The following is a 24,796-nucleotide window of genomic DNA, read 5'->3' as shown; positions in this document are numbered from 1 at the left end:
CACAGCATCATCTGATTTGACTGCGCAGCACTATAACACCAGCTGCCATGGGGTCTAGGTGTGGTTTATGTTATCTGATTCATAATGACAAGAAAATAATTCAGAACTCCTTCAAGTAAAACAGGTCTAGAGGTCAGTATCCTCCAATATTTCGAGCAGGTGAAGGGAAGCAAAGGTCTTTCTGACAATTTACTTGGAGCCAAATCTTGTCAGCATGTGAGATAGAGAGGGCTGGGAGGGAGGGAACTTCTTTGGTTTTGAAGCAAAATTCAGTGCTCAGATTTGTTCAGCTTCCCTTAACTCCAGCAAGGTCTTTCTTCTGAAATGACCAAGAGATCTTAATTTTGTCCAATATTGTCAAAGAGCATGGTGTCAGAAAATCTGTAGAGTTTGTTTTCCTCAGGTTTTGTGTTTTGACTTAATACTTCTTTGCTTTAGTTCTCCATTAGTGTAAAGGCATTGCTTGAACATGATGCCACACAATGAATTGGGATTGTAAGAAGTTGAGTTTGAGGTTGTGAGAAGTTGAGAAGTTGTGGATGCCCCATCCCTGAAACTGTTCAAGGTCAAATTGGAAGGGGCTTTGAGCAGCCTGGTCTAGTGGAAAGTATCTTTACCCATGACAGGAAGGTTGAAACCAGATAACCTTTAAGATCCCTTCCAAACCAAACCATTCTAAGGCAGAATGATTCTGTGAGACATGACAGGGATGTATCTCCCATCAGCAGATCAGAATGACATCTCTCTGTTCTGCTGATGTGATACAGGTAACTGCTGTATCTCTGATTTTCTGTGTGTTGACTTTTTAAACAGTGAATTAGATTCTAACAGACTACTTCTAACCAGATACTTTTGATCAGATAATTTGCTCATTGTTCTACTACAGGAAAGGATGAAAGAACAATAGCTTAAGAGGCTTAATGACTGTTTTCAGTTCTGTGTTATCCTCTAATGAATGGGGCTGCACAGCCTTGTTACTGCTATTAAGCATAAATCACATGATGAGCAACTGTTCCATAGTCAGATTATTATAGCTTTTAAAATACTATTTTGTGGACATTTGTGAAGTATACAATGTATTTACTTAATGTGATGGAATGAAGATTTTTGGCAGCACAATATACAGTCTCACTTGCTTAAGCCCATAAAATCATTTTAAAGTGTGATAGTGAGGATTTATCTTCTTTCTGATAAATATTCCAAACCCGAAGAGTTTTTATATCATGCATTCAAGTATAATCAAGTATAAATCAGGATGAAGACAGTAATGTTAAATAAATGGCACTTCCAAGCACTCTAAAACAAAACCAGACAATTAAATCTTATTTGGGTTTCCCACAGCTCAAAACTTTCCTATTTATCATTTATCATTAGAACCTATTAGGAGCATAAAAAAATTAAATATACCATCAGATTTTTTTTTTCATAACACAATAGAACCTGAATTAATATGGAGTCTTTTTATTTTTTTTTTTTTTTGGTCACACTATAGAAAAAAATAAACCCTAAATAATACAATCACCAAATGGATTGGGTTGGAAGGAACCTTAAAGATCAGTTGGGTCCAGCCCTCCTCACATGGGCAGGGACACCTCCCACTAGATCAGCCTGTTCAAAGCCCCATCCAGGCTGGCCTTGAACACATCCAAGGATGGGATGGAATTACATAAGGAAGGAAAAAAATATCTATGCAGTGTTTCACTGTGGTTTCATTTGCTACCTTAAACTGCCCCATCATGGTACATACTTTGTGTGCTTATATACATTATTCCTACACATATCTGTAGACTCATATGTAAAATTGCAACAGTCCTAGACCTACCTGGAAAATGTAAACAAAATTGCATAACGTTGCATAAATGTAAATAAAATCACATAAATTTATATTAAAATATGTAAAATTGAAATTCACTGCTGTATTGAAGTTTTCCTGTAACACCACTTTGACTGAAACACATCTATCAGCTCATCCATGCCCTGTGGACTCAGCTTTTCATATTTTGTCAGTTCTGATGACAAATTAGATAGTCGTGTTCAAGTTCTTCTATGTTGTTTGTATTTAAAGAGGAAAACCAGCAAGACCAATCCAGGCCTTTCCCTTCAGTGTAATCTATACTCACAAACAGCTCCTGCTGGGGAAACCCTTCCAGGGTGCCTCCATTACCTCCTGCTTCTCTGACAAATGAACATTTTGATATTGATGTTTGTTCTGTTAAAAATTCTGATATAATAAATATTACATTAGGTTTGAGACTTTGAAGCCCTCACCTTCTATCAACCTGGGAATGAGTGAAATCCACATGTCTGGGATCCTTTGCAGGCTTCTGGATGGAAATTTTGTGATTCAGCTTTTCCAAAAAGTATAACAGCTTTTTGATAGAGTCCAAGTTCATGGATTTGTGGATTTACTGAGGAAGTGAGAGGCTGAGTAGGAAGGTGGTGAGGCAGACTTTGCATGAACTCATATCCAGCTTTGTTAGTACAGGTTTGGGTTGGAAGGTACCTTAAATATATTTTAGTTCCAGCTCCTCTTCCATGAGCAGGGACACTTTCCACTATCCCAGGTTGCTCCAAGTCCCATTCAACCTGTCCTTGAACACTTCAATGGATAGAGCAGCCACAGCTTCTCTGGGAAACCTGTGCCAGGGCCTCACCACCCTCACAGTAAAAAATATTCATCCTAAAATCTGAAATAAATCTCTTTTTCAGTATAAAGCCATTTTCCCTTTTTCTATCACTACATCCCCTTGCCAAACATCTCCCTCTTTTATATAAGCTACCCTTAGGTGCTGAAAGGTGTTGCAAGGTCACCCTGGAGCCTTTTCTTCTCAAGGCTGAACAACCCCAACTCTCTCAGCCTGTCCTCAGAGGAGAGGTGCTCCAACCCTATGATCATTTTTGTGGCCTCCTCTGGGCCTGCTCTGAGAAGTCCACACTATCCCACAATTTCCTGTGCTGGGGATGCCAGAGCTGGATGCAGCACTGCAGGTGGGGTCTCACAAGGGCAGGCAGAGGGTCAGAATCCCCTCCCTTCACCTGCTGCTCCTGGAGCTCTGGATGCAGCCCAGGACATGGTTGGCTTTCTGAGCTGCATATTGCTGGATCCTCTTCAGTTTTCCATCCATCAGAACCCTCAGGTTCTTCTTTGCAGGGCTCCTCTCAATGAGTCTCAGTCTCTACCCTTACCTGGGAATATCCAAACTCGGGGGTGACACTTGGATCTGTTGAACCTCATGAGGGTCTTGTGGGCCCACTTATCTGCAGAACAATCATATTTGCTGTACCTGTGGGATGACCATAAGCATGGTGTGATGCTCTGGTGCTTGGATTGCCTCATATCCTTGCTCCTTGAGCAGCTGCATCCCTCTGCAGCAGAGAAAGGACTGCTTGGTTTTACTTGTCTTTGCCGAGCACTGAGCCAGAGCTTGGTTAAAAACTCTTTCTCTGATTCTTGGAGATCTTTGACTTCTCTAAAAAGCACCCCAGGAGTGGCTCAGGAAGCTGGACTGCCAGGGACCAAGTTCAAGACTTTTCTTTCCGGGCAGGAGTGTAATAACAAGGGAGAACTGAGATGTAGGGCTCAGTGGTTGTGATAGCTGTTGTCTTGAACTGAAACACTTCTCCCATCACCTGTGTCTTGCCCTAAACCCAAACAAGGGGCAGCAGGACATTGTGACACCAGGGCTGGAGCAGTGACAGCTGCTCTGCTGGCTGTGGTGTCTGCACTGAGTGCTTGGGCACCTGCAGATCCTGGAGTAGCATTTCAGACTTTTAGAATGTGGGAGAAATAGAGCAGAACCCACAGCTGGAGTTGGATGCCACATCCTAATATGACACAAGTGGCAGTTCTCTTTGGAAAGTTGAGGGCTTGCCTCTGGCAACCTCATTTTACCCAGGCTGACAGGAGATGAGCACTGTGAGCCTGTCAAAAGATAACAAAAAAAAAAGGGAGCAATGGTAGAGCTTGAGACTGCTCCTCTGCTGGGGCACTGGCCTCCATAAACAGCCTAAATGCCTTCCATTCTCTTACATAAGATCCAGAGGCTAAACGTGAGCAGACACTCATAAGAGGAAGGTGAGGAGGAGGAGGAGTGGGGGCTTTGGACTCAAGTTTTCTCATTTGTATGGATGAGTTTGGTTTCTGGCCCGAGGCACTGACTTCTCCCTTAGCTCCCTGTCACCAGCCAGGGCTGTAAGTGCAGCCTGTGCTCATTAGCCCAGCTGCAGCTGTTAGGAAAGGCACTTTGCTCTGGCATAACTCAGACTTTTTTTTCCCAAGGAAAATGTGGTGGCTCTGTGGTGTAGAGGTCTGCTGTCTCAGGCATGCTGCAAGCACAGTGCCTTCCTTACACTGGACTCAGGAAGCAAACATAAGAAACATGGGTCATTAATTCTAGAGAGTTCTTCACTGCTTCCCCAAAAAATAAAAACCCCAAAAAATAAAAACCCAATCCACCAAGCAAATTTTAAAAAGCCAGTCTTGAAATCACTGCAGATAAGCAGATCCTTTACTGTGGGCAGCCGACAAACCTGTTTCCTCTTGCTTACACATGAAAGGGGTTTATTTTTCCCAGATTTCTGGGTTCTCCTCAACTTTCTATTCCTTTCCCCAGTTCCATACATAAGTTTATGTGAAAAAACAAAGTAGGCTTTCAGGATTTTACTTGTTAACATTGAATTCTTAATTGTACATCTCCAAATCACTGTGAATAAACAAGAAATCTTGGTGAAATCTGATATGGGGGAATAATATAATATAAATTTTATTGGTAGAGCAACCAAGACACAAATAATCAGTTTTTCAGTGCCTTTACAGAAATCAGGAAACAGAATCAGAGGGACACAGCGTATTTAAAGATTGCTGATCTAGCCCTGATCTAGTTCTCTTCTTCACTGCACTGAGAAATTAGGCCACCCTGCCCCTTCTTGAGCAATTTTATCTCACCTAAATTTGTTTACATCCAGGCATCCTCCTGTTCTTCAAAAGCAAACTGATCCATCTCTAAAAAGACACATGCCTTGTGTGCCTTGAATCTGGGTGTAGATTATGTAGCTCCGTTTTCCTACAGCTGGAAATGTTGCTGATTCCTGTGGGCAGCTTGTATCTGAAACTGCACAAGTATGGGGACTAAAGTTCTTCACTTATTTCCCCTCTCCACCCTGTTTGAAAATAAATTAATCTGTAGAAAGAAAATGGAAATTTTATATAGTAAAGAAATAGTCTTTCCATAATATGTTAAAAGAATACTGGTTTATTTTCCAGTCTTATTTTCCCCTAAGAACTCACCTATAATAACTGGATGAGTTTTCCTTTGAATTTTCTTTTATTTGGTAGTTTGTTTCATAGCTGCAAAGATAGACCTCCACTTTGGCATGCCATTCTCCTGTGCTTCCAGCTGAGAAATCATATAAGAAAAACATGTCAATTTCTGAGTCAAATTTAAAAAGAAAAATCCTACTCAAAAGTAAATTAAATATCACCACATGGCTTTGTCTGCTTTCAAGTTTTATAGCAACTAAGGTTAAGTTCAGGACAAATGAGCCAGCATTTTCCAGCAGTCAAAATCACTAAAGATTTCAAACCAGATTCCCCCTTGACTCTGTTTGGTATCTAAGGAGAGATATTTTCATTACAATTTAATTTCAATAGACCTTATCAGTTTTACCCACAATGCTCAGAACATTTTATGGTCACCAACTATAACCTCAGTGAAACTTCTTGGGTAAGAGAGGACCATGTCTACAGGGACACAATCCATAAACATCCACAGATTATTCTTAAAACAAACAACAGATCAGCCATGTACCCTATGGCCATGTGCCAGTAGGAATTTCCCAAAAGCTATATTCAAGTTTTGAGTTAAAACAATGAGGGAAATTAGTGTTGTCATTGCATTTTTCCTGATCTGTGGGAAAAGGCAGTTACTGGTGAAATGCAAACACTTGGTAGTGGGGACCATGAGGATTTAATTCTGAGTTATGCTATTTCTATGAGACTGACTTATGTTTTCAATTTTTAAAGCAGTAATGTTTTATGTATAAGGGACTTAAATATAAAGAAGTGATTTCTCCAAGGATCTGGCTTAAATGGGATGCAAGTTCATTTCTTGAATTTCCAGTCATGGTTTACTCACAAGATTGTAATTTCTTGTCATTAGAAATGTCATGATTATGTGTGTATGGAGGTTGTTTGTGGTTTTTTTTGCAGTTTGATAATTTCATATAATGCAAAATAGTATTTTTTTTCCCAAGCAAGAATCAGATCCTAATTTTTTCCCCCATTCTGCTAAGAACTTAGCTTCATAAAAAAAAAATTGTTTTACTTACCAAAAAAATCACAAGCAACTAAACCCTTCCCTGCTACAAAAAGAAAGATACAAAACCCCAAAACAAAACTAAAAATGAAAGAAAAGTATTTATTTTTTGGGCAGGTGAATCTGAAAGAGTTCATGGTTTTCTATTAAACTACCCTAAAGTAATTGTTCTGATTTGCTTCAATAGCACATCTGAACTAATATTTATCAGCACCATTCAATTTCTTATGCTGGGAAACTGTCATTTCATTTATATGTAAGCTATTTGTCCACAGAAGAGAAACAGACAGGGAATGATAATTTAATATTTTGTGCTACACAAGAACCTAGTGTTGCCACATTGAATTCTGTAATAGCAAGTTCAAAAGAACTAGAAAGTTCAGCACTTATTGCAATGAACAATTCATTCCAAAAGATGTTACAGAGGCCAAAAGTATAAATCACAAAGTCATGGACACAAATTCATAGAAGGTAACTATGACTGCTGGAAATAATTGCTTGAATATAACCTTTGAGTCAGAAAGGTCTTAAATTTGATTGCTGGATCTTGCAGGCTGTAACAAAGGGAAAAAAAAATGAACTTTTCAAGGCAGTTTACTGTACTGTGTGTCCACAGATCACTGCTGTAATAACTGGGAGACTCCTTTGAAGTATAAGGGGATAAAATAATAGAATTATAGAATGGCTTGGGTTGGAAGGGACCTTAAAGATCATCTTGTTTCCTGCTATGGGTAGGGACACCTTCCACTGGACCAGGTTGCTCAGGGCCCCATCCAACCTGGCCTTAAAACCTTCCAGGAATGGAGCATCTACAAATTCTCTTGGTAACCTGTGCCAGGGCCTCACCACCCATGGTCTCATGGATAAGATCATCAAAAGGCCAGCACAAAAAGAACCCATAAAACATTTTACTGAAAATATTAATAGTTCTGCAAACACTTTAATCCTGTTGGGCACACACACATGTTACCTCTTTTGACCTTTTTTATCCTGACTCCAATTAAAAGCTGAGGTTATCATACTGGATAAGGATCTAAATGTTGATATTAAATCAGTGCTATTAAATACTCCAAATAGAAACATAAGTAACCAAGGTTCATGATTCATACAAATGAGCATGTTTGCAGAAATAATTAGAAGAAATAAATATAGAGAAAAAAATAATTAATGTGGCAAATTAACCTGTTTTTGCTAATAAAATTTTCTTCCATCATAATGTACTTCAGACAACATTAGAGGGACTCAGCAGTGTGTAAGCCTTCCACTTAAACTTTCCCTCAGCAGACTGATGATGTTTTGGCATGTTTCCCAAAAAAGGTCTTTGTTTTACAGTGCTATGTGAAATCAATTTCCATAAAACCAACAGATTTAAAACCCTTCTCTGCTGTAAAAGCAAATGATAAATAAAAAAAGCATTAAAAAGTGCTCTTCTTTCCCTTTAAACCTTTGAAAGCTTTGCTCATATTCAAATGAGGAGTTTTTCATGTGGACAGAACATTTGTTTAAGCTTCTCTCTCTGATACCAGAGCAATCATTTTTTATTTTGGTTTCTTGAGCCTTTCCAGTAGACCACAGCAGACAACGTGGTTCAATAACAGCTGAAATTGTTTGGAGCAGTGTATAGCTCTTGTCTGTTGGAAACAGCTTTATTTATTTGTTTATTTATTTATTGCTTTTATCTTAAATGATGCTTGTAGGAAATACATGGAAAGACTTCATGCTGCTTAAAAGCAACCAGCTGGAAATTGTTTAGATCACATAAATTAAAATATACATAAGCAAGAACAGATATTTGCTGATTTGTTCTACCCCATCCCGCTTCCTGTGGAATGACCTTTTTGCCAGTATTTATCTATAACAAGCAATAGTTTTGTTCTACAGACAAGACAGGAATTTGTGTTTAAACTTCTGAAACTGGTCCAATTTGTAATTTTGCTTGAGATTCTTTTTCCAGTGTTGCAAAACTGTTTCACACCAGAATCTTGCCTTTTGTAAGGCTATTAATGAAATTTTTTTTGTTTATATCTTTAATATAAATCCTTCAAGAGTTCAACAAACACTTGGACAATGCGCTAGGGCACAAGGTGTGATTCTTGGGGATGCCCTGTGCAGGGTTAAGAGTTGGACTTTGGTGATTCTTGTGGATCCTTTCCATCTCAGGATGTTCTGTGATTCCATGATTCTCTATTTTCTGTGTGTTTCTGTACAGAACTCAGCACTTTCATCCATCCTTAAAAACTGAATCTGATGTAGATATCAGCTCATTAGTTTTATCTGAGCTGATGTGGCCACATGATGTACATCTACATAGAGGAACAACCTCAGATTGGAAAGGCATTGCAGCAGGAGTGGCACTTCCCTGTGGCTTCTAGTTCTGGCACGTTGTGCTTTTAAGAAGTTTCTTGTGCTCTCCATCCTGGAAGTTTTTATTCTTTCAAGAAGAACAGGTTTTCTGGGTACAGGGGAATTTGGGATGCTTGGATGGGCATCAGATACCTGTGGATGGTGATCCCAGCCTGGAAGCTGTAGCACAACACCAGTGGCATTGCTTCTGCACTTGGTGCAAACAGCAAATGCGTTTTCCCTTTTTCTATTCAGTTCATTATTTCAGTTCCACCGTTGCCTGCATGTTTTTTAAGAGCCCTTCTGGTTACTTTTATTGCACTTTAGTGATCACAGTTTGTAATTTGACTCATTGCATTCCCCACAAGTAGATTGATTTCCCTCTTGAAATCTTGATGTAGTTTGTGTACAGCATGTGTTATCAGAGGGACTAACAGTATGGTTATCTCATCTCCAGTTGTTGATGAGACAGTCATCCAGCTTCTCTTTACAGTCGACAATTAAAATTAAATACCTGGGGGGTAAAATTCCTCTGATCTGTTTGATATCACTGCTTTATCAAGAGATGACTCATGCTGGAAATGCCAGTTCCTCTCCAATGAATATAAAGGCAGCCCACATCATTAACTGGTGTGTAAGTACTGCTCAGATTAATCCAAAGTACGAGCTCTGACTGTGCATCAATACTCAGGTGGGCTTGAATGCTGAGTAAACTCCAGACAGGTTATTCCACCCTTAATGGGTTCTTGGGTCTTCAATAGCAAATGTATAAGAATAGCCAGAAGGGAGCACGGACTACAGTAGTCAGCACTGAGAATAAAACAGCTTACATTCTGTCCATTTTTTGAGGAAGAATTTGGATAACAGTGAAATCACATTGCACCCAGAAAAAAGGAATGTACTTTTTTGGCTGAAGTCTTCTCCTTTTGGTGCTGAAAGCAAATGCCATGGGAGAATGAAAAGTGGCAACAGAACTTCCTATGTATAAGTTTAGGGTGAATTAGAAAAGATATTGGTAATTAGGAGATCATGCATAACACAAAGAGGAAGGGCAATGTGGTTAAAGCCAGAGAGAATGATATTGCATCCATCAAAGTGCAAGCTGGTGAGAAGTTGCATAAGAATGTGATCCATGTGGGTACATGGAAAGGTTTTGTTGGTGAGATGTTATGCTGGAAAAAGGTCTATAAGAAAGCTGAGAAAGGAGTGAGTTAAAGATAACAGTTAAGCCACTCACCTGAATGCCTAGCAAACAAACTTCATTCACATTACTTGAGCTACTGCTGGACAATGATCATTTTCAATGAAAACATGAATTTACAATGCAACTTGAAATAAACAAAATCAAAACTGCAAATATTTTCTAAGCAAGGAAATAATATTGGGACAACAATGGTTCTTCTCTAACAATGCTCCTCTGATTACTTTTCTTCTCGATTTTTCTCCTTGTAGTTTTGCTCGTCCAGGGAAAGGTTCATGGCTTGGTAAAGGCAACCTGGAGGCAGGACCAGACCAGTCCAGCATGTCATTAGAAAATCTAGTGTTTGGAGCTGGCTACTGCAAACCCACTTCTTCAGAGGTAAGGAGGATGAGGAATGATGTCTTACTTCAATTCCATCACGCAGAGCATCCACATTGTTTGTGGAGAACATGTCATGATTTTATATTTCCTGTAGAGGATTTCTTTTGAAGAGCAACCCTTCAAACATTTCTGCATGACCACCTGGCACTTGGCTACACAACTCCTGGGTGTTCAGCCCCTACCTGCATGGACCATTTCATGGTTCAAGATGTATGGATATATCCCCCATGGACAGTGACACTTTTAAGACAGGATTCACCTGACCAGGCATCTGCTGTCAGGTGAAATTATTTATTCAGGAGAAGGTCCTGGCTTTCAGTTCTTGTGCATGACAGTCAGACGATATGAGTCATTATTAAGGATGCTGTGAAAAAGTTTTAAAGTTTTGTGTCCAGAGTGTTGTGTGTGCACTAGTTTTTTTTTTTTTTTTTTTTTTTTTTTTTTTTTTGTTTTTTGGTGAAAAAAGTTTCCTCAGCCCTAGAAACTAACCCCAGAATATTGCAACCATTAACCTGTTAAGAAACCTTGATTCAAGGCTTCTGATTAACATGCTGCCCTCAGCTTCCTTCAACCTTTTCTGTCAAAGTTTTTCTGTATAAATATTAAAAATATGCAAGCCTAGAGCACTTGGTGCAGAGAAACTACCAGGGAATTAACAAGGGCTGAGAGAATGTTTGGCCTGAGGCTGCTATCCCAAACTTTGGGTCAGTGCATGCTTTTGGCAAACAAGCTGACCTCAACCTCTGCCTCTCTGCCAGACAGTCACATCATAGGCATTTAAATAACTATTTGTATTTTAGGCCAATCTCATCACTTATTAGAGAGAGTCTTCTTTGGAGAGTGGTGCCTATTTTCATTATCCTCTGCACAAGTCTCTGTTGAAATAAGAGCAATGGAAAGCTGTCCACTCCCATTTTTGCTTTTAGTCTCCAAGGAAAAGTCTTGGTCTGTTGTAATTAGAAAGAAAAACTTATTTCCTTCCCAATTTTCTTCCTTAGCTGGAAACTATCTTCTACCTATCTCTGTAGATCAATTTTTTTAAAAGGCAGGATAATTGTGAGTTGACCCTAACTGGAAGCCAGGTGCTCACCAAGCCATTTTATCATTCCCCTCCTCAACAGGACAGGGTGCAATAGAGAAAAATTGTGGGTAAAGATAAAGTCAGTTTAATGAAGCAAAATCAAGGCCATGTGCAGAAGCAAAGGAAAGCAAAAGATTCATTCTCTTCCCATCAACAGGTGATATCCAGTCACTTCCTGGGAAGTGGGTCTTCAGGGTATGAAGTGGTTTCTCTGGAACACAAAAATTCTAAAAGTGAATGTTCCCTCTTCTCCTGCTTTTCCTCCACTTCTATTGCTCAGTACACATCCTATGGTATGGACTATCCCTTTGGCCAGTTTGGGTCAGCTGGCCTGGCTGTGTCCCCTCCCAGGATCTTGCCCACTCCCACTCTGATGATGGGGGAATGTTGGAGGCAGTGCTGGTGCTGGTGCTTGATGCCTCGTGGAGGCTGACCTAGAACAGAGACCAAACAGAGTCAAAGAATAAAGTAGGGATTTATTAAAAGGCCTCCATGGGTGCCCCTTGGGCAGCACAAGAGCCCAGCCAGGGCTGCACCCAAGATGAACCCAAAATTGTCACAAAAAATGGATGATCAGCCACAAGGTCTCTCACTTTTATAATTCTGGTCCATTTGCATATTGCAGTTAATTGTCCAATTACAGCTTTAGGTTATGAGGTCCCATCCTTCTTGTTTTTCTCTCTTCAGTCCATGTTGTTTATGCTCTTGGGCCTGAGATTTGGAACATTTGTCCTTGGTCCCCAGGAATTTTGTCTACCTGCTCTGTGAAGAGAGCTTACTACACATTGAAGCAGTACAGAATCTGAAAAATATAAAAGCTAAAACCTGAGGCATCATGCTCAGCAGGAGCCAAAACACTGCAGTGCCACCAATACCTCTGCAGCCACCAATGCCCAGCACAGACTGGGAGGGCTGCCATGGAGAAAGTAAACTCCATCCCAGACAGAGCCAATACAATTATTATTATCCTATCAGATGAACTATGAAATACCAAAAGGAAATTGCTCTACCAATAACTGGCTTTAACACACTACTACCCTGCAGTCACCAGAATGCCACATACCAACCTCATAAATGTAATGTTGCACAGTCCACATGGCCAGATGTGCATTTGCTTAGCTCCAGAAACCTCCATAAGTCATGAAATCTGTTCTTGAGCTCAGTGTTTTAATTTAATAGACTGTGATGGCCTTTTTGCCTATACATGATGCATGATAATGAGCAAAAGCTATTTTCTCTTGGCTTAACACACAAAAAAAATTATAATTTGCAGATAGAAAAGAAACTGTTGTGGTGCTACACCTAACTCCAAGCAAAGGCCATGTGACTGCTGGTTTATATGGAAGTTTATATCAGGCTTATAAGGGATTGAAGGAAGAGGAGCAATAGAAGTTTTTACCACGCTGTAGTACTTGGCACTGGGTCAAGTTTTCTTCCCTTTAAAAACTTGGAGATATGATTCCAGGTTGTTTGAATGCATTTGTTAAGCTTCAATTGGTTTGGAGAATTTTGCATCACTGCCAGTGGGCATGAGAATGGGTTCTACCCTTTTCATGAAGTAGAAAACCCCAAAACCTGCAGACCTCTCTGATTGCTATATATATATTTTTGTTTGGACCTTCCCTTGCATGTCTGAATTAGTAACTGTGAATACCAGAACTCAAAATATACCACACAAATATTTCTGTTCGTAAACTATTCTGATTTGATGCAACTGGCTAAATCTAGGGAGAAACATTAATAGATCTGGTCTTCTAAGGCTGACAAAGCTTCACTGAGAGGCAGGACATGGGAAAATCAATCTTATAGGGATGTTGGTTAGTTTCTTTTTATGTCATAAACTCCCATGGAACATTTAGTGTTGGTCTATCCTCTTTTAAATTTGTTTAGCTCTATTTTCATCTCCTTCTACTTTTCATGTTCATTTTTGTGTTTTCCTTGATCTAAGAAGTCTCCAGGCTTAAGCTCTTAAAATGCATCTCTTGGGCAAGTGCCTTCTGTTTAGTAACTTTTCTAGGGAACCAAATCTGATTATTCAGTTTACTGTAAGAGTGCAAACAGTCAAGACTTTCCTTGTTTTAGCCTTAATTATTGTCAGTAAACCAAACAGAGCTTCTTTTCCCCCTGACAGTTGCAGATAGATTATTTTTCCAGAATACTTTACCAGAATGCTCCTGAATTCCAGTGTCGGAGCTCTAAGTCATTCCAATTGCACCCTTTTCCCCAGGTCTAGGCATTAAAACCCCAGGAAAGTTTTTGGTGTCTGAAACCTTACTATCTCCACAATTTATTCAGTTTCATAGGTTTGGTATAAATTCTACAAATTCAAAAAGCAGATTGGATCACAAAAGTAAATTTTGTTCTCACTAATGTCATCATATGTAGTAGATGGATTAGTGGCATGGTGTTTTGGGTTAATGTTGCAAGGTTTTTGGCACCAGAGGGGAATGGGACCAGGGGAGGCTTCTGTGAGAGGAAAGAACTTTCCTCCACATAAAATAAAGACAATTCACCACTCATGGTTCAGAAAAGATTTGAACACAGTAGAGTAGTGGCTGGATTTACAGTAGTCTTAAACCCCCAGGAAAGCCAGAAATGTGCTGAATTATGAGGCTAAAACTGCCAAGTTATGTTCTCCAGGTGTCTCTTGAATACAAAGTAGAAGACCCTTTCCTTGGTATACTCTATATAGGTCATACTTTCCATTTTCCCTTTCTTTTCCTGATAGGATTTGTCTCCATCAGAGACCTAATGCTCACTTTAGCCCACAGAATGACTGTGGAAGTGTTCATCTAGTTTATGTCACTGATTTGCTTTTTCCTCACTGAAAAGGCAATTGACTGCCTTAATTTTTAAAGATCGTCTGCATCTGTCAATCTTCTTCCACTTCTTTCCACTTCCTGACCTAATCTTCTGCATTTGGGCTGCTGAGGTGCCACTGCTTAATGACAGATCCTGAAGGCTTCTTGTTCTGCACTTCTGACTTCTCACTGTGGAGGCTAATTAAATGCCAGCAGCTTTGGATTGCACAAGTGCATTTTCCCTGGATCTCACCAGATGACTTCTGGGCATCACTGCCACTTTCCTCATCTCCTGGCTTAGCAGAGTAGTTATAATAATTAATTCTTAGGTGATTTTTTTTTAAAGTCTTTATGTCTCTTCACATTCCCTTACCTAGCAAACAGGGATCTTCCTTTTCTCCTTTCTTCCCTCTCTAATATTTTTTCTATACCCGTACTACAATTTCCCATCAAGCACAATTAAGGCAACAAAGATATTTGAAAGAAGATTTTTTTGGTTGTCAGATAAGTATTAAGAAAGACAATTTTTTGCTCAACAAACTAGAAGAGAATAATCTACAGAATAATAAAATCTATGAAATAATAAAAAGTGCTAGAACTTTTTTGAGTTATTTTCAGCTCATAATCTATGCTCACAGGGAATATATATCACTGTAGATATGTGTTCAAAATAGGATCCTATCCACTGCAGTCTTGGGGGATGCCAGTGGGGTGAAACAGCTTCATGAGCTATGTGTGACTGGTGTCCCTTTGGGGAACCTGAATTCCCCTTTGTGTCTGCTAAATTGCTTTTCTGTGTGAGGAAGTTCAAGGGGTTGTTTTGGATGTTACAAGGTCTGTGTCTCAACTCCACACTGACTCACTCTTTCAGGTGATCTCAACTGCCCTAAGAGCCGGATACTGGAAAATTTCAGCAGCTTTATTTATCTACAATAAAATAAACTATTCCTTGCAAATCTGCAAAATGAATGGTCACTTACACTTCAGGATTTCTGTGCCTTGCCCAGCAGCATAAACCTCTTCTGTATTCACTGCTGTCAGGCTGGTTTAATGTCTTTGTAATATTGTGCATCACATGCCTGCTGTGTTATAATCAAGTTGAATCAATGGCATACTGGGGATTATTAATAAACTGTACTCACAGTAATCTTATTTTCATTTGGCTAACAGTTGCACTGCAGATAAATTGACTTCTAAGTAATCAGATTGATTAATCATATGATTTCTCATTAATAAGGTACTGGTGTTTGATGAGAAGTGTTCTTTCATCTAGCATTGATGCAGCAATCCCAAAAGACATGAGGCTTATGCCTGGCATAACACAAGAACCAGGAGTGTCATTCAAATAAAATTTGTTGATGATAAATATTCTTTTCCACAGACAGTTTGCTAATATTGTCATCTTTTCAGCAACATATGCAAAATCTGAGCCATTCTAGCCTAGCACCAAAACATTATTCAAACCCACATTTTTATGTCTCATAGCAGTCATCTCTGGTTTAGTCTTCATTTTTTTTCTTTATATTTATGGCTCTTTGGCCAAATAGTTGACTTTTTCAGCTCTTGAAGTAGGAAGACTCTGAGATTATCTCAATTCATTGGAGCATAGGGCTAATAACCCCAAGGTTGTGGGTTTGATCCCTGTCCAGGCCATTCACTTAAAAGTTCAGCTTGATGATCCTTGTAGGTCCCTTCCAACTCAGAATATTCTTTGATTCTGTAGTGATTGTGCATCAGAGAGGAGCCCAAATAGGATCTATTGTGAGAATTTTAATATGTAATATAATTCTGTGGTTCTAAGACTGCTGATACACATTATTGTGGATTTTTAAATAATTTTTTTTAAATCCCAGTATTTAAAATAGTTTTTACTTATAATTGTTCAATGTAGTTTACATTAGAATTCCATCTAGAATTGTTAATTTTACATGGAAATGCATTAATTTTCATCTCAGACTTCTCTGCTGGGGTGTGAATCTTTAACGGCAAAACTTCTTTCATGTGTTAGAATGCATTTTTATGGGTGGTTTTTAAAGATTCCTTGGTTGTCTTGCTGATGCAAATGGTGATTAGCTGTGACTGGGACTCCAGCAGATGTCCAACACATAATTATTCTGAAATACCAAGACAGCTGATATACTGCTCTTTATAAGGTAAAATGACAAGTGTCTTTAATCAGTACGTTCAAGGCACCATTTGTGATAATTACTGATGAAATCTTTAATCTTTGGTTGCCTGAAGATAAATGGCTGATCTCTAGAAAGAATGAAATTATTTCCTAGCTGTGGCAGAAAATATGTAACTAATAATGTGACAATAACTGGTTTCTTTAATCACTGGCATATTTCTTTTTTGTGGTTCTTACTTTCTGATCCAACAAAAGCAGTGCATAGCAAACCAATGATCTCCATTTTTACTGAGTTCAAAACTGAGATTAATTTGGGTTTAGGCCTGAAACATGGTGTTAAAATAACTTTGCAATCTTTTTGCTATGAGTGTTCAATGAAAATGTCATGAAATCAGCTGGAGATTCTTGTGAGGGTGATGGTGACTTGTCCTGGAGAAAATCCTTGGGAATTCCTCTTTTTGGACTGATAATTTATTCCTTTTGTGAAGCAATATAATTTCAATAGGAAATTGCTCTTTTCATATGTATTTTTTGCTGTTTTTCTTCATTGTTTATGCATTGGAAATAATCAGATTTCTGCATTCTCCTTTCAAATCTCACCTGAAAGGATTTTTATTATGGCTAATTTAGAGAGTTGTGAGTAGTGTAGTAAAATGCAGACTAAGCATGGAGGACTTATTTCTCTTTCACAGCTACTATTACAGTTACATACTGAAGAATTTATTTGGCTTTCCTCACCATAATTTCTGACATTTTATGAATACATTTATGTGACTTGTACAGTCATTCACTTGACTGACATTCTTTCAATTCAAGATTTTCCTTTCTGGAAATTTCACCATTGATTTTTCAGGAGTTTTATAGGAAGCGGCTTGTGTAACACCTCTTTTTCACTTTCTTCCCCGAAGTAAGGTGCAGGGGCAGTGGGAACAGACTTTTTACTCCTCACTTCAGGAACTGGACTTGACTGCTCTCTAACTTTTGAAAGAATCTTTTATTATTCACTTTTTCTTTCTTCTCAGTATTTTTTCCAGTGGTGCCTTTCTTAAAAATCATATGCCCTAATGAACACTAATCCCTAGCTCCTAAGGAATAATAATTCCCACTGACTGATGAGAGAGTTCCTGAAGGGAGAGCAAATCAGCTCTCACAGGTTCTGAGCTGATGGCCTTTCCAGGGTGAGCAGAGATGGCAACAACAGCACAGTGGAGATCCATCATCTGAAAGCCAACCCTTTGCTCTTGGCAAGTGTCCCAGACAGCAGCTCAGGGACTGGGGAATAAGAAAAGAGATTCCCTCTTTTTCCAGCCACTTTGGCTTGTTTTGTGGAAACAAATCTTCAAGTGACAGCAAAAGCTGACACCTCTGTTCACAGCTATCACGTCACTCTGTAGTGACCCAAGAAGCAGCTTCACAGCTGATAAGAATTATAAGTTTTGGTGCAGTGCTAAGCAGGAACACTTAGAAGTGCAGTCCCTGCAACGTCAGTTTGTGCAAAACCAACTGACCCCACTCAAATGGTCTAATATTTTCTCCAAGGATCAGACAAAATTGGGCAATGTGACAATCAGAAAAGAATGGGCTAAGAGAAAGAGATGGGTCAGTGTGTAACAGAGGTGAATAGCATGAGACAAAAATTTAGCAAACAAAGCATTTATTTTGCAGCATTATGGCAAAATAAGAACAATTTTAAAATATCTTCAGGACAAGAGTAACTTCTTCTGAAGATGGCTTAATCACATATCCAGAATTTCTACTCAAGTGTTGGGATGTGTGTCAAAAAGAAAAGAAATTTGGATCAAAATTAGTTAATGCTTCAAGGAAGCTCTTTGCATTGCCAGGAAAAGAATGTGAATATTCTTGCAGTTACACACATGAGCACTTGGGTGAGAATATGGGTCTAAAGACTTATTTAGGGTGAGCCAGACACAGTCAGAGGCAAATGAACTTACACTAGTTTTTTGACTGGCATAAACCTTGAGAAGAAACCAAGCTTCCAGTCAGCCTAGTTTTACCATAGTATTTACTTCAACTGTTCCCAGATTCACAGTACAGTGTTTGAATAGGGTCTGACAGATTGTTAATATCTGTGCCCTCAGTCCTGCATGACCCCAGGTTAGCTGGGTGTGCCATGAAATACAGAGGAGCTGCAGTATCATTCATGTGCTGCCTCTGGTTCAGAGCAGATCAAATAAGGCCAAGACAGACCTTTACTCATCCCTTTCTTCCTTGTCTTCTTCATAGACTCATAGAATGGTTTGGATTGGAAGAACCTTTAAACATCTTCTACTCCAAACCCCTTGCAATGAGCAGGATCATCATCAAATGGAACAGATTGCCCAGAGCCCTGTCAAACCTGGCCTTGAATGTTTCCAGGGATGGGACATTTGCCAGGTCTCTGGGCAATCTGGCCCAGTCTCAGCACTCTCATCACAAAATATCTAGTCTAAATCTACCCTCTTTTCATTTCAAACCATTGCCCCTTGTCCTATCTCAACACGCCTTGCTAAAAAGCCTGTCCCCATATTTCTTATAAGTTGCCCTTAAGTGTTGGAAGACTGCTATGAGGTCTCCCAAGATATTCCCAAATTCTTTCTGTGGGTGGGATAAAACCATAAAGTCAGTTGAAGGCACCATATATCTAGTCTTTGATGACCCAAGGCAAAAGTCATTGCCATCTGACAGGTTTTTGTTAGGCCCTGATGCAATCTGCAATGTCTCTGCAGGAATTAGATCTTCCTGGCATTGGCAGAGTTGGCTGATGAGAAGTAAGGGGTGAAAGGCAGAGCAGGACAGTGGGACACCCCCAAGGCAGTGTTCAATAATGTTCAAGTGGGTGGTAAAACTCTGCTTCTTCTCTATACATTGTGTTTCTTTCGTAAACAAATACAGTTCAACTCTCCAGAGCTGTCAATCAGTCTCTTTCTCCACTACTGAATTCATTAGAAGTATTTTATTTAACACCATAAAATTATGGCCTACAGAATAAATGGTAAGCTACTCATAGCTCATGAAATTTGATTGTCTTTGAGTGTCAATTACTTGAGGGCTGGTATATGTACTATGCATAAATACAGGAGGTATCTATGGGGCTATGAAAATGAACCTGTGAAGACATAATATTTATGCAAATTTATACATTTCCAGCTATTCAAAAGTTCCCTATTTTGTTGCAGTAAATTATAACATATCAATGTAATTTCCTTAAAGTAAATACCCAGGAAATGTTCTGATTAGCCATTATTTCTGTTTCAGTGTTAGAACAGAAATTGTAGATTTCTGCAGTGATAAAAAGGACTGTGTATTATTTGATCCTTGGCTTTTCCATTTGATGTATGTTTGCATGCATGTGAAAGACCTATAAATGATGCATTGCCTGAGAGTGTCATAAGTGAAGACTTCAGGAATGTGGCAGAATCACAGGATTAGACATTGAGCTGTTTCCTGGCAGCAAAAGGCATAGAAACCACATCCCCCCACATCAAAGAAACCAGACCAGCATTACAGCACCTGGGCCAAAGAGGAGCAATTTTTGTGCAGAGCAATTTTTTACAAGAAGGAAAGTGCCTTTAATCTGGGCTGTAAAGTATTTTTTTTAGTATGATTTGACATAAAATAATACTAATAAAATAAAATATTACTCGTTAAAAAACAGGTTTTGAAACATTTCTCAAAGAAAGATCTAATGGATCTCACTTTGACAACTTCAATTATCAGACATCATCAATACTGAGTGATGGGACTCTGAGCCTCAGAATTTTCTTCAGCAAAATAAGTAGGGAAGTAATGAAAACTGATTTGACTTGGTTTTGCAACAGACCTTGAAGTATGTTCTCACAACAGATCTTCTGTTGATTTTTTTTTTTTCCCACAATACAATAATGGACAAGATTCAGGTAACCTGAGAAATGTCACATTTAGACCAAATGAAAAGATTTTTTTTCTCCCCATTTCTGTAGACCTTAAGTGAGCTGGTATAACACATTGCCAGAAGGTGCTTCTGTGAATTTTGTAAGATTTGACACAATTGTGTAAAATGACAGCACTGACACAGCCCTTGTTCTGAAAGGATGGGAACTGTAAGGGCTGTGATATAAACCAGTATTTGGGTTGTTTGAGGAAGACTTTTGCTGGAAGGCATTCCATTTCTGGAGCTGTCAAGGCTTAGGCTTTTATTTTGTTCTCTTTGTTTACCTCTGTCTCCGTGAGTATCAAATTCTTGACTGTGATTGCTGGCAAAACACAAGACTTGTTGGATTTCTCTTCTGATCCGATTTGACAAAGACTATAGAAGTCAAAATCGTTTACCCATCTCTTTGGGGAAAAATGGAAGTCAATCACGAGCCAAGTAGAAAGTCTGGGATATGCAGGAGCATTTGTAAATAATAATAAAAAATAACAGTCCTGTCAATAGAGACATGATTTCTTTCCACTTGCATATGAATCATAGGAACCTACTTGATAACACTTGTGGCTGTGTAACAGGCTGAAGGAAACAATAAAACAAAAACTCTGCCTTGGTAACAAAATGTCAAACTGCTTAAAAAATGAACTCATAAAGGTTGAAGTAATTTTTCACTGTCAAAAGACAGTTAAGTATTTCCTCTTTAGCCATTGTTTGACATTATTGCTAATGTTTAAATTTGCTAAGATGAGGAAAAGATCAGAAATAGTGTTGTGATTGTTTCATTTTTTTATCTCCATTTGTGAAGACAAAGGTAATTAACCAGCATGTAGGAGCTGCTCTGATTATAGAAATTTTAACAGTGAATTCTAGGCAAAGCTCTCAATAAATAGATTTGGGTGGGCATGGCTGGCACTGCATCTCTTCCCTCCTATGAGAGTCTGTGTGATCAAGAAGCAAAATAACCTACTAGGAACTTATTTTCAGGTTGTACCTATAATTTCAGAAGCCAATCCAGCAGTAGCAAGATGACAGGGTTCAGTGATCTTGGCCACCTGCTGTAGTAGCCTGGAAAGCAAACAGTGCAATTCATAAACATCCTGCTAAAAGGCACTCATGTCTATACCCTTGTTATTAAAATAATTCACAATTCTTCTTGGTTTCTTGATGGCTTCATACCATGTTGTTGTGATGTATGTTTCCCACACACCAGTGAGTGTTGAGAAAAGCAATGGCTCAGCCTGATGGATTGATGTGGAATATAGTGTGGAATATATACTTTTTATTTTTTTAAATTATTTATATGGCCTCTTTGAATTTTAGTTTTCTCAAGAGAAGGAACTATATCCTATTTCTTATTGTATTTCTATGATGCTTGTATAGTGGCCCTCAGATTTTGCTTGTGGAAGCATCTAGCTCATAAACACCTTTTCTAAAAAACGTGATCAGGTAATGAGGAAATCCATCACCTCATTTAAGCAAGATAATTTTTATCATATCTTTAGTATCCTTTCTGCACTTTCATTGTGCCTAGTTCTTTATATATTCCTTTCTTTGGACTGCAAGATCCCTGTCTTTGCCTTTGACTGTTCTACACAAATTATGCTCCAGTGCTTGAAGTAAGCAATTCTTCCTCCATACACAGACACAGCTGTAGCTGAGAATAGCTTTAAAAGAGTAGCAGAATGTGAAGTTTTCAGGTTTTTAGGCTTAAAATGTCAGCTTTGTGTTCCTCATGTGCTCAAGGTCTTCACATAACTAAGTTAAGCACAGTGTGTTGGGAAGTTGCAAGTAGCCCCAGATAAGTTTTCATTGGCATGACCTTCTGCATAGACAGAGCAAGAGTGATTGCAATAGGGACATTTAATTATTGAGACTGTTCAGTGTATCCTGTGCTTAGGGGTAGGATATCAGTCAGGATAACCCTAACCAGTCTGACTTCAGTGATAATACTGTTCTTTAAAAATAGAACTCATCAAATATTTGATCAGTTTGATATTTAATTTTGAGGCAGTTCCTGTCAACATTTTGGAAAGGTAAAAAATAACCCAAATTTCAGAAAGCCCAAATGGAACATCAGTGCACAAGTGCAGTGAGACTTGGGCTATTTCTAGAATGTGACTGTCATGCAGACAATGCAGGCTCAGCCTGGTTCTCCTCCTGTACCTTGTAGCCCTCTGACCTGCCATTTTGCTAGCAAGAAAGAAACCCCAGGCTCTGTGGTCAGAGACAGGAAGGAGTGGTGTGACTGCAGAGTTGAGTCCAGCACCTCTGTGGGAAGCTGTGAAATAGGCATATATTATAAAAGGTTGGAATATATTTTCCATATGAACATTCTCTCTTCATCCTAATGTTTACTGCTCCCCACATTAATTAATTGCTATGGCATGCTGTTCTACGTTACATGATCAGCACATGTCAATTTATCTAAATTCACAATGTACAGGTGAGTTTAAGGTATGATTTAATTTGTATTTTTAGCTCATTATAAGGTTGTAAAAGGTTTGTTGGCGTGCTTAATTGACAGGTCTTGAAATGCGAAGTCACAAGGACTAGATTGCTCGCAATCACTAAAGAAAATGTCTTTGAAAAAAAAAAGGAAAAAACAAAATAAGTGTGTTTCATTTCACTTTGAAGAAGGAAATACTTCTTTCTAAGTTGACTTAACGCATTTCTTTTTTTTCCTGTCTGGGCAGTGAACTGTAAAATCAATTATTCCTGTAGCTCTTGTCATACGTGAACAGAGATCCAAGCCTGAAGTCACTTTCTCTCTGGCAGTGACTGCCAGTACATAATAGAGGCTGGCATTTGTAAATAGGAAGCTGCAGTCCTTGTTGTTGCTTTTATTACATAAAAAGCATGTCAGAGTGACCATTTGCTTCATGTCTGTGCTTCAGAAGGCAACACAGAGCCAAGTAGTTTGGTACATGCAGTTTGACAGAAGTTCACTGTGTTTAACAGCATATTCTGCCAAACAACATGAGAGAAATGGCACCTGCAAGAGAACTGAGTTAAATTTGTTTTTAGGGCCACACTGGCCCACATGCACTGACAAAATGTCTTCAGCCAGCTCTGGTATCAGCCATGGCCATGCTCTCTTGTAAGGACAGGAGACCTTCCCCTCCCTGCACACCTCTTCACTTCTATCTCAGGTCCCTTCAGTTCCTAATTTTTCTCTAAGAGGATTTCTAAGCTCACACTAGACCCAAAAAATACATGCTCTGGGCTGATTGTCAGCTTCTTGGAGTCAGCAATTACTGCTGAGTGAAGAATCCAAATCATGATGTCTGAAACATTTCTCCTCTCTGAGGGAAGAATATACCTATTCTAATTCAGGATGCTCCACAATTATTTTCCTCTGTTCAAAATTATATTAATTAGGTTTTTAATTTTTTGTTTTGTTAATAAGCACTGGGGTGGAACTTCTCTGCCCACCTCTGAATTGTCTGCCTCTGAGCTTCAAGTTTAATTTTCTTCATGCACAGTCCTTTCCTTTCATACACAGTGGAAAGCGAGGAGCATTTCTAGGGAATTGTGCATTATAAAAATGTTAAAGAGGGACTTTTTTGCACAGTTGTGAAGTGATAGGACAAGGGAGAATGATTTTAAGGGTAGATTTGTGCTGGTTAATTGAAAGAAATTAATTCCTGTGAGAGTGGTGAGGAACTGGAAGAGGTTCCTGGGAGAAGCTCTGGATGTCTCAGTCCTGGAAGTGTTCAAGGCCAGGTTGGTTGAGGCTTTGAGCAGCCTGGGATAGTGGAAGGTGTCCCTGCCCCTGGCAGGGGTTTGGAACTCGGTGACCTTTAAGGTCCTTTCCAACCCAAACCATTCTAGGATTCTGTAACAACAACATTTGAAGTGGAGGGGATGAACTGTACTCCAAAAATGCCTGTTTCTCTCTCTGTGCTATGAAGGGAGTCCAGGATGATGAGCTGAGCTGGACATGTTTGTGGTCTAAATAAAAACTTTTGCTAGATACTAATCTTGCCACTCTTATGCAAGCAAACTGTGGCATGTAATACAGCTTTGGTCATTATGTAATGTAAACACTTGTAAATAAAGCCAATAATAATAATAATAATCTATAAAATCCTAGAGAAAATAATTTATTTCATTACTTATCTCTTTATTCATGTACTTAATATCAGACAGTATATAGCATTGATAGAAATACCCTGCCAGCTGCTAACCTTTATAATTACACAGCATAAAGCCATCTCCACCCCAGCCAGAGCCACAGCCGAGCACATCCTTCCCTGTTGCCAGGCGTGCAAGTTGAATCAAAACATTTTTGACATTTTCTGATATCCTGAATGCCAATTGTAATGGCACAATTGTGTTAATATCAGTTAATATCAGTGAATGGGGTCTCCTTTTCCTTATGTGTGTGTGTACATATAGGTGGGAGAGACAGAAAGATGTTAACAAGTGTTCTTTTAAAAATTTACTGTTTTGTTCTGCTGCCTGGAGAGATGAGTAATAACAAGGCAGCTCTTCAGCTAAGTGGTCCTTGTTTGATCACAGAAACAGGAGTGGATTTTCTTTCCTTATCTGTGAGTAGGCAGCATGGACTCTCTTTAATCAGAAATGACAATGTATTAAGACCCTTTTTGATGTCTCCACTGTGTTATTTTTGTTTAGGA

The 24,796-nt window shown here is 38.9% G+C and overlaps 1 protein-coding gene across 4 annotated transcripts in view; it reads left to right on the top strand.

Moving 5' to 3' along the window:
- The window catches only part of FAM135B (family with sequence similarity 135 member B), a 259,504-nt gene that overhangs the window by 189,864 nt on the left and 44,844 nt on the right, over window positions 1-24,796 (top strand). For all 4 annotated transcript variants that reach the window (XM_077781909.2, XM_021546046.3, XM_021546047.3 and 1 more), the window contains one exon: window positions 10,110-10,236. In XM_077781909.2, the coding sequence (XP_077638035.2) occupies window positions 10,110-10,236 (127 nt within the window). The remainder of the gene's footprint in view (window positions 1-10,109; window positions 10,237-24,796) is intronic.

This window comes from Lonchura striata, chromosome 2 (assembly GCF_050655825.1).
Source record: "Lonchura striata isolate lonStrDom1 chromosome 2, ASM5065582v1, whole genome shotgun sequence".
Lineage (NCBI taxonomy): Eukaryota > Metazoa > Chordata > Aves > Passeriformes > Estrildidae > Lonchura > Lonchura striata.
The sequence above is the reverse complement of the archived record's forward strand: the minus strand, read 5'-3'. Positions and strand labels throughout refer to the sequence as shown.